General features: G+C 41.4%; 1 protein-coding gene across 1 annotated transcript in view; it reads right to left on the bottom strand.

Moving 5' to 3' along the window:
• Lama4 (laminin subunit alpha 4) overlaps nt 1–14,288 on the bottom strand; it is a 139,507-nt gene that overhangs the window by 42,994 nt on the left and 82,225 nt on the right. Inside the window, exons 13-17 of the mRNA XM_034524245.2 lie at nt 11,696–11,844; nt 8,360–8,501; nt 7,691–7,787; nt 2,630–2,746; nt 330–509 (exon numbers count right to left, since the gene is read on the bottom strand). Coding sequence (XP_034380136.1) covers nt 330–509; nt 2,630–2,746; nt 7,691–7,787; nt 8,360–8,501; nt 11,696–11,844 — 685 coding nt within the window. The remainder of the gene's footprint in view (nt 1–329; nt 510–2,629; nt 2,747–7,690; nt 7,788–8,359; nt 8,502–11,695; nt 11,845–14,288) is intronic.

Here is a 14,288-nt window from a genome sequence, read left to right on the forward strand (position 1 = left end):
GATATTTGCTATCATTATAATTGCTGCCATATAATAAAAAATCCACTTCATCAATTTAACTACTGTATTACTTCTACCAATGCAACTATCTGTAAGTGTGTGTATATTTCATGTCGGCACACATACATAAGTGTCTAGAATCTGGATAAATCTAGACTCTAGGTAAACACATAGATGAGCCGAGTAAAATGTCCCTCTTTTTCTAAAGTAATTTCTACAGCATTCCAACCTAAAAGGCCAACGGCACACACCGTTTCTTGTCAAAAGCCGTGTAGAGTTTAGTGGCCAGTTCTTCAGACAGACAAGACGGTAAAGCATGCAAGATGTACCTGCGTCCCGAGCAGAGTCCACTGCAGTGTTATATGCAGAAGAGTCAAAAGTCTGCAGGTTCTGTGACCAGTTGCTGAGGTTGTTAGCCATCGGTGTGGTGACCTGTTGGACAGCCATTGTCGTCTTGTTAGCTTCCTCAATGATGAGCTTGGACTGACCCAGGCGCTGGTGGGCGTCCCCTGCACACAGAGCAGAGGGATGTTCCCTTTACTGGAGAGCACTGGTGGATCTCAGTTCAAACAGTAGGGTGAAATGGACCTTAAATTTTGGGCTGTGAAAGGGGACTAAGACGCTTAAATATATGATGACTATGCTATCAGTTAAATGAACTGGAAAGTGATGGATGGCAACAAACGCCTACCTAAAAAGTTTTAAAGTTAAGAAGTAAATGACCAAACCTACGCAATTATAACAATCAGCAGCAATGACACGGAACCTTAGTATTTATTTAGGTTAGCAGCCTGGTTAGAAAGTGACAGAAAATGCACACAAAGTGTCATCTTCCGTGATGTTCACATCCATAAAAACCTCTTCCTTTTATAGAAAAGTAATTTCTTGTAGAAGAACTCTTGCCGTAAAAATGATGCTACATTCAGAACAGAAGTAAATTATTAAGAAAAGGTTTTGTTTTTTCTTTTTTTCAAAAGAAGAAAAAAAACATGGTTCAGAAAAGCTTTAATGTTAAGATCCAAGTTTCGCTAAAAAACTATTACATATTTGGGATGGGATTCCCCAGAACCCACATGAGGTCAGAAGTGGTAGCCACATCTGTAAGCCAGTTCTTCACAGCAAGTTGGCAAGCAGAGATAGGAGTATTCCTAGAAGCTTGTAGACCAGCAGGGGGCAGCGAGGATTACCACAAATTTGAGGCCAGCCTAGCTAGGGTACGTATTAAGTTCTAGGCCAGCCATGACTACATCACCAGACCCCTACCTCACAGAAACAATAAAACAGCCAGGTGTAGTGAGACACATCTGTAATCTGAGTCTTGAGGTAAAGGCAGGAGGATCAAGGCAAGTTCAAGGCCAGTCTGGTGACCTTAACCTAGTGAGTCCCAGGAACTAGAGACCTTGTTTTAAACAGTGCTGACAGTGAAGGCCAGTACCTGAGGTTGGTCTTTGACTTTCAAAGCTCACAGTGAAGCAATGATATGTGTGCTCTCTCTCTCTCTCTCTCTCTCTCTCTCTCTCTCTCTCTCTCTCTCTCTCTCTCTCTCATACTCACCCCCCGAAACAAGCATACATTATACACACAGATAATATTTACTGCACATTTAAAATAAAGATAATGTAAGTTTATAACTCCAATTTTTTTCTAGATGATGGAATTATAGGTGATTTTTCCTCTTTTATTCCCCCCTCTATTGTGGGTTTTCAGATTTTTTTCTATAAGGGTAATGTGCTACTTTTGTAATAACAATACTTAGTTGATATTTTCAGGTTTTTAAAGTGAAAAATGTTTTGTTTAATCTTCTGTGCTTTGGACCCTGCTGGACACTGTTGTGAAACCTGTATCTCCCTTTTATCAGCTGCACACACTGGAGAAAGTTTCCCAGTCCCGACAAACTTCAGGATTCTCTTCCGCTGGAAGACAAACTGTGACTCTGATCTCCACAGAGCCCAGCAAACTCCGGGCAGGTATCTGTAGCTCTGATAGGACTTTTCAGCACATGCACACTCTCCCTGCCAGGGCTCCTGGGTTCGGAGGCTGGCTAATGTCAGCACAACACCCATATCCAGCAGCCGTGTCTTAGCTTTTGCTGTACCCAGGAAGGTGCATCTGTGTCCAATCACAGCCTTTCAAGACACCTTGACTGGAGTCCTAGATTAGCTAAGAGAAGTACTCTTGTTCTCTGCTTGGTGCATTGATCTCCTTGCTTATTTGATAAGAACAATTTGACATCTAACAGAGGATGCTGTTTACAGTGGGGCCCGGCGAAATCCAATGACCAAATTAGGGCATGCTGTAAGCAAGGAATAGTGTTCACAAGAGAGGTAACCAAGCACCGTGAATTGCACAATCCTACTCAAATACATGCGGACATATGCATTCAGGCACAGATCAAAGACGGGAAGAAAACACTCTTCATTTAATGCTCGTCTCTGGGTGATATAGTTACAGCTTTATTTCTACGGATAGTTCTTGGATAGTAATGAACATTTTATTTTTTTGTCATGAGAGAACAAATACCCTAAGAAGAGTAAGGCGCCCATGACTAAGGAGTCACTTAATCCCCCCCTTGCAAGGTTGTTTACACCAGTGGCCAAACACGCAGGACCTTGAAGTTCTGGAGCCTTACCTCTCTCTGCTGCCTGTAATTGCTTAACAGCTTCGTTCAGTCTGTCTCTGAGGGCACCCTTCCTCCACAAGGCTCCTCCCACACGCCTGCTGGTGTCAGACACAGCCTCATCATTGCCTGTGGAGAAGAAGCAGAGGAAAGTACCAGAAGGTCCACGATGCATGAAAGATGTCTCCATCTCAGCAGTATTGCCTCTGACTTGTATGGTGGACACATATGCAATACTCTAGCACTGTAGGAACAGAGACAGTCAGTTCTGGAAAACGGCATTTAGTTTAAGAGGTACAGGATAGCAGAGAAGTAGTGACTCTGGTTGGGAGTGACTTACAGTGCCACGATGCCAATTGTTTTGAGAAGCAGAGCAAGGCTGTGACTAATAAAACCTAGCAGTACAGATGATAAAGTAAAAAAAGTTACCTATTTATATGATGATGCATGGTTATAAGAGAATCTGACTCCTCCATCTTAGTTCTCTCAATACAATTTTTATAAATACATGTCATGTACCTAAGACATGACACAGACTGTATGTGTACAGCTTGGCGAATTTTCACACAGTGAACACAAAACATGGCCACGTGGATGCCATCAAGATGGAACACTATGAGCACTCCCCAGGCTCCTGTGCACTCTATGATTAGCCAGAAATCACCACTATTTGGAGTGCAGTGTTTATCTGCCATTATCTAGTTTTATAGACATTTTATTTTTATCTATGTGTATATGTTTGTGTCTCTGTGGGCCACGTGTCTGTTACTGTATAGCTCACAGAGGCCAGCAGAGGGCGTTAGCTCCCCTGGAGCTCGTTATAGATTGTGAGCCACCAGAGGGAGTCAAGCTTGCATCCCTCTGCAAGAAGAGTTTGTCCTCTTACCTGATGACCCATCTTTCCAGTCCCTTCACTTTGGAAAGATTTATTTCATTTTTAACTATATGTGTGTGTGCTGGAGGGTATGTACACTTGAGTAAAGATATTGTGTGGTTTAAAATTCCCTCCAATGACATGACTAAAGTACTATAATATTTATATATTTGTTTTGATATCTGTAAAGTTATAAGTCTTGATATCTTTTTTTTCCACTTTCATTAGCATCTTCCAATTGCAAAAAAAATCAGTGGATTTCATTGTGACATTGCACACATGTATATAACATCTTTTGATCATCTTCAGTCCCACGTTACCATGTTCTGACCCCTCACTGTTCCCTTCCTTACCTCCAGACCCTCCTCCTTTCATTTGTCATCTCTAGTGTTTTGTTTGTCTTTGATTAATGATCATACATATTATCATACATATCACCATACATTAATGTATCATACATTGATCTGTACAAACGCAACCACTCAGTCCATGTAGTGTTGCTCACATATGTTATCATTTATACTTCACTCTTACGTTCCAAGACTTACTTTTCAAGGCTACTGGAATTTTCTCTCTCTTCTCAAGAAAATTCCAGAATTAGTCAGTCAGTCCGTCCGTCCATCCGTCCATCCATCCATCCATCCATCCATCCGTTGATCTGTCTGTCTGTCTATCTCCACAGTGTTACAGTGTTCCAACTAGCATTGTATAGCACCTATAGCTACACAGTGTAGACTTGTCTATTGTACAAAGTTGGATCTTTCGGTGGATATGGTATCTACTATTTTTTTTAACTTTTACTTAGATATTTTATTTGTGTTTTAAAACATAAAATTGCACACAATACTCGGTTCTACTCTAGAGCACCTTTACTGTCCTTTAGTAGTAGTGAGTTCTAGTTTTATATGTGCCACTCTTATTGAATTCTATTAATTTTTTCCCCTAGGTATTTGATGCTGTTGAAAATGGTGTTATTTTAAAATGCTAATTTCCAGCTATTTTTTTTTAAAAACTAAGCTAGATTTTTATGTATAGAATTGATAATGAGGATAGCCTGCCTTTGTTTGCAGTCTCATTGGAAAAGCCTTTTCATATTTTATTATGAACATGTTTGCTGAATATTACTTGATTATTCTTTATTAGATTATGGAAATTTCCTTCTGTTCTCTGTTTACTAAGAGTTTAAAAAATATTGGATGAGTGCTGTTTTATTAATGAAGTGAAGTGGGTAGGAAGGGGTGATCTAAGAGGAGTTGGAGAAGGGGAAGAATATGAATATATATATATGTAATATGACCTATAGATACATGTTGTAGAATTATCCATTTTACACACACACATTAAATAAAGATTTCCTGTGGATAGTGAGATGATCATATGAATTTTATCCTACAGTTTGTAAATATGGTGGGCTATTTTTTTTTAATGTTAAACTACCTTTGAAATCCTATAATAAATGTATGTTGTTCGCCATGTGCTACCACTTCTGTGTTTGGTGGATTTGATTTGCTAAAGTTTGTTTTTTTTGAGCTGGGGGTCATATTCTCTAGTCTAAGCTGGCCTTGTCTTTGTAGTCAACCTTCTGCCTCAGCAGCCTCCTGAATGCTGAGATTACAGGCATGAGCCACCACTCCTGGCTGATTAGGATTTTTGTATCTGTAAGAGAATTTGGCTTGCATTTCCCCCTTTTCTGTGTTCTTCTGAGGTTTTGATATTTACATTTTTGTTGGCTTTTATAGGAAAAAGCTGGAGCATATTTCTTTTGCTGTTGTCTCTAAGTGTTTTTATAAAAGTGGTGACCTCTAAAATTTTTAAAGAATTCACTGGGAGGCTGGAGGCTTCTTCCTGGGAGAGTTAAATTTCCAAGTTAACAGACCTGCATAATCTATTCTCTGTGTATCATTTGTGAAAGGTTTTGGGGTTTGTTTGTTTGTTTGTTTTTGGTTTTGTTTTTTTTTCCCCTCAAAAATATGCTCTGGGCATGATTTCCAAACTGGGACTATTCTTGAGCAAATCCTAGAGGGCCGTGAAGTTGTGTCCCTTTATCTGAACTGAAGACCAGCTTTCCCAGTAACTAGTGGTTTATACTTCTTGACAAACAGTAAAGGAGTTGCCTCTCTTCTTCCCTCTGTTCCCTCCAGTGGGCTTCTAAAAATCAGCAGACCACCCCCAGGGCCCGTCTCTCCTAGCTCACCCTTCGAGAGCTTTGTCACTGCTCTGTATAGTGGTTATCTACAAAGTGGAGCATCATTGTTTTTACTCTCAGTGTGGTGTAACCAGGAATAAGCATTTATTTCCTCCAGGGTTCTGAGAAGTTCCCAGCATTCTAAGAGTGACTTAACATACTTTTTAGTGACAATGAACCTCCCTTTCCATTTTTTTTTTTAAAGTTTCTGTTTTCAGATATGGCAATATAAAGCTTTAGCTTTTGTTTTGGGACCTGTGACTGCATTAAATGCTGCTTTATTTAACTTATGTTTGGTTTATTTAACTCTTGCTAACAATATGAGGAGAATCAATTTTATAACAAGAAATGCTTTGCTGAAAGTGTTTCCTGATGGATGAAACTACCGTCTTTCCAGAACATTGTGTCAAACACCACTTTCTGAAGTTTATTCCGGATTGTTAAATCTTTGGTACAGACAATGAAAAAGAAAGCCAGCTGAGAAGTGAAGATCATCACAGGAAGTCATTGAAAATGGATAAACACTAATCTGGAATTAGGCTGCAGCTGACTCTATGAAGACTGGAATTCATACGACACATGTGCTTACTGCCCAAAAGAGAGAGTCCTGTCAAGTTTTAGGTCACTCACATGGTCCTAACTCCTTTATGTTGTCCTTTGTACATGGGATGGAACTTAACCCAAAATAAACAGATCACCAAATATATGACTAGATCTGCCAAACAGTCAGAGAAGCTGATGGAGACTTATTGGATATCAAATGCTGGACTCTGAGAGCATGCTCTTTCCAGACAGGAAGGCTGTTTTCAGGAGGTCCAGTAGCTTAATGAGAGGGTTCACTGAGACACATGGGAAGAATCAGCAGGCAGAACAGAACAATTAAAAGACTAGATCATAAGGATCGCCATATGCTGGCTTTCCCACAAACCCAACAAAGCCATCATGCAGATTAGCCAGCACTTAGCTTTCAAAATGGTTTGCTGTTGACATCCTAACTCTTTGCTGCTAGTCTCATTAATTTCCAGAAAGCATATTCAGAATTAGCTCTATAAGACATTAATATAAATTCTGTGATAAATTAGGACAGAGGAAATCAATACCATTCTTAATTACCTTTGTCTATCTAGAAAGCATAAAATATCAGTTGCCCTGTTACTAAGCATGCAGAATATGAAAATCAAAGTCTGCTCACTTCTCCATCTTCAGAAGAGGACAAAGAGACTTTTTTTTTGGTTGACTTGAGAACAATTAATCTGATAAAATTTCATAAAGTACTCCATTTCAAACTCTTGTTTTCAGATGATAGCTAGAAATCAGCTAGCTGCTTCCCAACTCACTAGCCGATGCTCAAATAGCCTTAGGGATGAGTTCATGACTTGAGAAATGAGGGCCATTTAATGGTGTCCTTGGTCCAGTCAGAAAGGGACCCCTGTGTTTCACTGTGTCCTCTGTTTCATTCTCAGTGTGTTTATTTTTACTGCGGTGGAGAAAGCTTCCTTCCATGTGTCCTTTAGGCTTGCCCACAGCCACCCACTGCAGCAAACAAGCTATAGCAACACAGAGACAACCAGGTGGTTTCCGGTTATCCCAGTCGGCTTTCACTGGATTGATTGATCCAGTTACCCAAGCTAACTCTCACTTTTAAAAATGTGAAGGCTCTTCTGGATGATTAATGGAAGATCACATGACGGGGAACATAGTTTCCATGTTTAGTGCATTTTATGGTTTTATCTCTTTGAATATCATGACCTAGAATTAGCCAGAACATTCGATTAGTAGGAATTCCCACCATATGTTGGATGAATATGTTTCCATGCAGTTTTCCTACACGGAAGCTCTTTTTTTCATCATAATTTACTTTGAAATGTCAAGTACTCTGTTTTGTAACTTGATTATAAAGTATTGATGTCATTTAGTGAAATATTATTTATTCCTCAAGCCCAGGTTTTAGAAACCTGTCTACATTTTAAAAAGATGGTTATGAATCAGAAGGAGGAGAAAAGGAGACACTTACTAGAATCCGCCTTTGCTTGCAGCTCTCTAGCTTGGTTGAGAAGGTTGTCGCTTTCATCCTTATGGTAAATGATCTGTGTGTCAATCCCACTCACAGCCTATGAAACAAGTGGTCAGAGAGGTAAGGACAGCTGAATGTTTCATGGATTTTGGGTTGAAATGATGTCACTTGAAATGATGTCAATGTCAAGGGTTAAGGGATTATGATAGAAAACCATATATATATACATACATATATATAACGTAAAAAACTATATATTATATAAAATATATATTTCACACACATATGCAATGTGTTATAGTAATGTATATTATATAACTTATGTATATAGATATATAATATATCTATTACATCATATATATAATATATTCTCTATATATCTATATAGAATATAAATATAATGTGTGTATATAATATATTATGTATTATATATACACATTATATTTTATATAGATAATCCAGGACACACATTCACATAAAAGCAGAAGGAGACTATTTAGGGAAGGGAGAAAAACTAGTAAGTCGGGGGGGAGGAAGTGCAAATAAGAGCAAGTCATAATGGTATTTTTATATAAAAAAAAACCAAGAAAGACAATAGAAATCTGTTAATCAAAACAGGGAAAAGAAAAGGCGATATACCAACAGACCCCGAGGTCAAGGAGTACTCACATCATAAATTCGATCAGTGATATTCAGAGCAAGTTCTGCTGTTTCGTTGGCTTCACTGACGTAATTGGCGATGTTTTCGTAGACGTTTGACGCATCCAAAGCCTTTTGCACCAGCCCATTCATGTCTGAGCTGTGCAAATTTCTGTCAGTAAACAATGTTGTTACTTCTCCTTCTTACTTCCAAAGGAAATGGGGGCCACACTTAGGGTTTCATTTTGGTACTTCAGGGATCACAGATGCTGCCTTCCTGTGTTTTTTTTTTTTTTTTTTTTTTTTCAAAGCCACCTGTCTTGGAAGGTTTTCCTGAGTCTGCCTTCCTGGGGGTACATTACAATCACATTCATTTTCCAGTGCTGCCCCAAGGTGTCATCCTCTTTTGGCTTATGGCAGCTGCTGCTTGGCAGTAGCTGCTAAGAATAGGAGTTTAAGAGTCCCCTGTCCCTCTTTACAAAGGTTTATTTAAGTGGTGCAGGTTGGACAAAGGCCTGAAGCCATATGCTCCTACCTATTCCCAACCCAGTCTTGGGGAAGGTGCAGAGCTTGCCAGGCACACAGTGGTGGGCTAAGGTCTGTCTGATTCCTCAGACAGCCGCAGCTCAGTCTAGTTTCCTCTCTGTCCTGAAGCACCACGTTCTCTGCATTATTCCTTCCGAGTTTGGGTAGGATTTAGGGAACACTCCCGATGAACCTATCACGTAAGTGTTCACGCATACAGAGGTGAGTAGCCACACATCCTCTGAGGAATCACACAGGCATAACAAGGGCCAGCTGAGTAAAATGGCATCCTGCACTTGCATCTCCTGAACTTCAGGATTTATAGTTATATTTAAACCATTTCTGAACTGGACTTAGAAAATGTATTACAGCATTTACTTCCCTGACCGATAATCTACCCCCGCCCCCTATTTGAGACTGGGTCTCTCTACTTAGTCCTGGTTGTTCTGGAACTCACTATGTAGATGAGGCTGGCCTTGAACTCAGTCTGCCTCTGTTGCCTGAGTGCGCGGATTAAAGGTCTGTACCACCGTGCCTGGCCAACCAACACTTTTTAACCCTCTATCATGTAAACATCATGCTCACTTCACAGCTCATCTTGATTCCTCTGTTTTACTGATTCTCAGGTCCAGCAGCTCCTTAGTGTGTCTGAGTCCCAGACACTCACAGCTAATATAACTTCCTATACCAATAACCTGCAAACAATGGCTGTCTATGCCCAGACTGTTGGACTCTGAGGATCCAGTTCTTTCCCAACCACGGACCTGATGAGCACAGTCATCTCTTTCCTAGCCTCCACCATCTGGCTCAGGCCCAGTTTGCTCCCAGGCTGAACAACTTCCTCTGTGTTTCCTCAGCTACTTCTCATTGTTTAAGGCCTTCATCAGCAATCTCCAGTGTAGCAGGGCTGACTTTCCCAGTGGGCACAGTAAGGATTCACAAAAATGGCTCATTTGAATTTTTTTTCAAATCGGAATGAAAAAAAAAAAAGAAGACAATAAAATGATACTGTCTTCATGTTATTGTAGCCATCAAACAGAGCTTGGCTTTGACAGAGAAAAGGATCAATTATGGCAAGAGTACGCCATATGGGAGTGTGTCCCTTCCATATGCTCTCCACCTTCCCTCCCTGGGACCTGTCCTTAGAAATGGCATCAAGAGTAAAACATGAAGAAAGTAGACAAGAAAAAGGGATATCATGCCTGTAATCTCAGCATTCAGAAAGCAAAGGCAGGAGGATTGCCGTGAGTTTCAAGCCAGCCTGAAGAGTAAGACTCCAAGATCTTGTCCAGGAAATCCGAACAGACAAATAAATACAAAGCACCTAGCATGCACAAACCTGGGTTTGATCCCCAACAATGCACACAACAGTACAGCAGCACACACTTGTAATCTCAGCCCTTGGGAGGGAGAGGCAGGAGGATCAGAAATTCAATATCCACCTTGGCTATACAGAGTTGGAAGGCAGTCTAAGTTATGAGAGACTCTGAAACAAAACAAAACAAAACAAAACAAAACAAAACAAAACAAGCTCCCTACCTCACAAAAAGAGTCAAAGTAAAAGTATGCACACCAGACAAATGATGAGGAATTTTCAGTGTTTATATTTTGAGGGTGAAGGCCTATAAATTTTGAATGTTTCCGTGAATAGATTGAGTCAGAAACATGATGTCAGGTTGATTGGCATTTATGCCTGTGGAGCCAGTAAAACAAGCAGTAACTTCCACTGAAGCCTGCTGGACTACCACTGCAGAATGACATTTAGGGAACGGTGCCATGTTATACCCGCCAGTGAGACAGAGGTGCTGTCAAGATGAAGGGATTGTGAGAGAGCCAGAGGATGGCTCAAACTAATAATCAACCAATCTGCAATGTCGTCGAAACTGACATTGTATCTAAGTCCCCTTTACTGCTTTCATTTAAAGCCTACTTCTTAGGGCACCTAAGTATTCAGGACACCACACTGAACATCGCTGTAACACGCCCGCACTGCCATTGCTGTAAGCGGTCATGCTTTCTGTCTCCTCCCTTCTTTCTTCTCTTTTTCTTCCGCTCCCCTCTTCTCTGCCCTCCACCTTTCCCTTCTCTTTCTCCATTCCTTCCTCCCTCTTATTCCTTAAGCCACCTCTGACCCTCCCTCCCCCCCCCACACACTCAGTCAGGAGTGATGTTTGAAAGTTCTGATGAGGAGGTATTAAAGCATGGTGTGCATTAGAACAGATGTTCATCTTGGGCCCTTACCCTTGACCTTTCCAGGTACCCGTTCTCTATAATGACCTCGTGATTTACTTATTTCAGGGTCATGATTTCAATTCCAATCTTTTGGTACATTTCAATTAACATTAACTGAGTGGCCAGAGGGTGTGTGACTCTTCTAGGTGCTGCGAAGGAAATTGTCAATTGATTTTTCCCCCCTCTTAACAGGAATTAAATTAAACATTTCCTGCTGGGCACTGCAGAAAGTTGAGTATTTAGCAGGAGTCAGTTTGTAATGCTAACTCCTAACCAGCTTGACTTATGATATTTGGGTACGGAAAGTAAACGCTGTCTATAAAATAAGCAGGTAATGATGGTTGAATTAGACGCTGTGCAGGGATTTGATTTCTTGCCCCAGTCTCCTTATTAACAACTGTGGAACAGATCTCACTTGCACCCTTGCCTAGAGCACAGGTTTCTAGTCTCAAAGACTGGCTCTGAGAAGACAATTAACAAACCAATCAGTGATCATGCAAAGCCAAGCCCAACCTACTTGCAGCATCCTAGTGACTCTGGTATGGAACTGAATACAGATGTCTCACTTGGCCCATGTAAATATTTGCGTCTCTAAAACTGCGATCTTACCTGCTTAGCTCGTTGGCTTCCTGTTGAAGGTTGTATGCGTGGTCCATAGCTTCTTGGACTAAATCCTGACTGAGGTTACTCAGGTTGGATAGTTTTCCTTGCAGCTCATTTTTGGCTCCATCTATTTCTGCATAAATTCCAGATGCATTCTAAAGAAAAAAAAAAAGACAAATTAAATGACTTGGGTTTAGAGAATCATAGAAGGTTTCTCCAGATAACAACAGAACTGACCATTTTCCTTCTTGGCAATTTCAGGCTTAAATTACTGTGAGGAGGATTTGTGTACTTCTGCATCTTCATCCCCTTCTCTTTGGACTGCTTCCTTGTCATGCAGATATGCTCTATTTCCTCTCTAACAGTGAAACTAAATACGTGGCTTCTGTTAGTCACACAGCCCACTGATGCTCCACCTTTCTAGTCCAGTCATGGCAAATCTCTCTGGGGGATCTACCAGCAGGGAGCTCTTCTCTCAAGCATCTAGTTTCTATACAAACTGGAAAATATATAAATCCAGAGACTTAGCATGTTGCCTTATGTCTGTCCAGCTGAGGTGGAAGCATGCCTCCAGATCTCAGCTAACTGGTAACTAGTACTCAATCCAAGAAGTACAGTTAACCTACCTGGTCAGGCAATGTGACCCTTAGGGGCCCTTGTGCCCAAAGAGCCTAATTATGGAAGAACACAAGGAAATAAGGCTTTCTGTCCTCAGCTTCCATCCAAGAAGAGGGTGGAGTTGAGCAGGGCCTGTACAGTTATTCTTCCTAAATTTGTCAGTGGTGGCAAATGCATCTGTTAGGAGACTCCGTTGCCACCTCACAAGGGATACGAGGCAATTAGAACTAGAGAACGGCAGCAGAGATAGGAAAGTGGCCGGAAGCTAGGTTTCATTTTGGACAGAGGGCTGACAAGACTTGGTAAAAAGTCAGTTAAAGAAAGGAGGATTTCTCACAGACCGCATGAAGCTCATGAAGAAGGAAGACCAAGTGTGGATGCTTCGGTCCTACTTAGAAGGAGTAACAAAATACTCATGGGAGCAAATATGGAGACAAAGTGTGGGACAGAAACTGAAGGAGGGGTCGTTTGAAGACTGTTTCACCTGGGTATCCATCCCATGTGCAGTCACCAAAGGTGGACACTGATGTGGATGTTAGGAAGTGCATGCTGTCAGGAGCCTGATATAGCTGTCTCCTTAGAGGTCTCCCAGAGTCTGACATATTCAGAGTCGGATGCTCACAGCTAACCATTGAACTGATCAAGGTGTTCCCAATGGAGGAGTTAGAGAGAAGACTGAAGGAGCTGAAAGGGTTTGTGGCCCCATGGGGAGAGCAACAATACCAACCAACCAGAGCACCCAGGGTCTAAACCACCAGCCTGGGAGCACATAGGGAAGGACCCATGGCTCCATCTGTATATGTAGGGGAGGTTGGCCTTGTTGGGCATAGGTGGGAGAGGAGATCCTTGGTCCCATGAAGGCTGAACACTGAGTGGGGGGGAATCTGAGGGTGGGGAGGTGGGAGTGGGTGGTAGGTGGGGGCACACCCTCATAGGAGCAGGAGGAGGGGGGATGGGATAGGGGATTTCTGGGTGCCTGGGGAAATGGGGTAAGGGGATAACATCTGAAATGTAAATAAAATATCCAATAAATACAAAAAAGAAAGCAGGAAAGAAAGAAGGAAAGAGAGAAAGAAAGAAAGAAAGGAAGAAAGAAAGAGAGAAAGAAAGAAGGAAGGAAGGATTCAGGAATGGCTAGGACACAAGGAGTGAGCATTGGAGAGCTGGCCCCAACACTTGTGTGCCGTGTAGTGATGTAGACGAGGGAGGGATGCCCTGCCACCTAAGGCAGGCAGAAGAGCTGGCTCCAAGGTCATTTGAGCAGGAGAGCTGTTCCTGCCCCTCACCTGCTGCAGCGTTTGGGAGAGTGGGTCCTGTACCTTGCCTGGGCAGCACAGTAGAGCTGGCTGTCATGACAGGATAAGCCAGCTCTGAGGGAATGAGAGTGGGAGAGCTGCTTCTGTCCCTTGCTAGTTGTGGCACTGGATGAGCTAAGTTAGGCATTGTTGGAGAGTCCTTCAGTTTTATAACTAAGATGGGTCCAGCTGAGTCATACTCTCAAGTGGCTGCACAAGTTTACATTCCCAATGGGTAGTGAATAAGGGTTAATTTCCCCTACATCCTGGCCAGTGTTTGTTTTCTTCTTGTTTGATTGACACAAGATGGATTCTCAGAGTGGTTTTAATTTGTATTTCCTGATAGTTAAGAATGTTGAACACTTTTTCTCCTTTTAAGGATGGTCTGTTTAACTTATGAGTTTATTTAATTGGATTAAATTTGATTGGATGATTTGGGTTGTTCAATAGCTTCCTAGGTAGAGTGCATAGGGAAGAACTATATTAGTGCTTTTAATAGATTTTACCATGACTGTATCTGTGCCATCAAAGCTGCCAGCCACATGTGGCTCTTGAGGATGTGAAATGCAGCTGGTTCGGAGTAGAATTTCTAATTTTACGAAACTGAAATGTAAGTAGCTGTGTGTGCTAGTAGCTACTGTGTAATACATGAAATTAGAGGTCCCCATTACCTGACACTATTTCAC

Source organism: Arvicanthis niloticus, chromosome 20, assembly GCF_011762505.2.
Source record: "Arvicanthis niloticus isolate mArvNil1 chromosome 20, mArvNil1.pat.X, whole genome shotgun sequence".
NCBI classification, from domain to species: Eukaryota; Metazoa; Chordata; class Mammalia; order Rodentia; family Muridae; genus Arvicanthis; species Arvicanthis niloticus.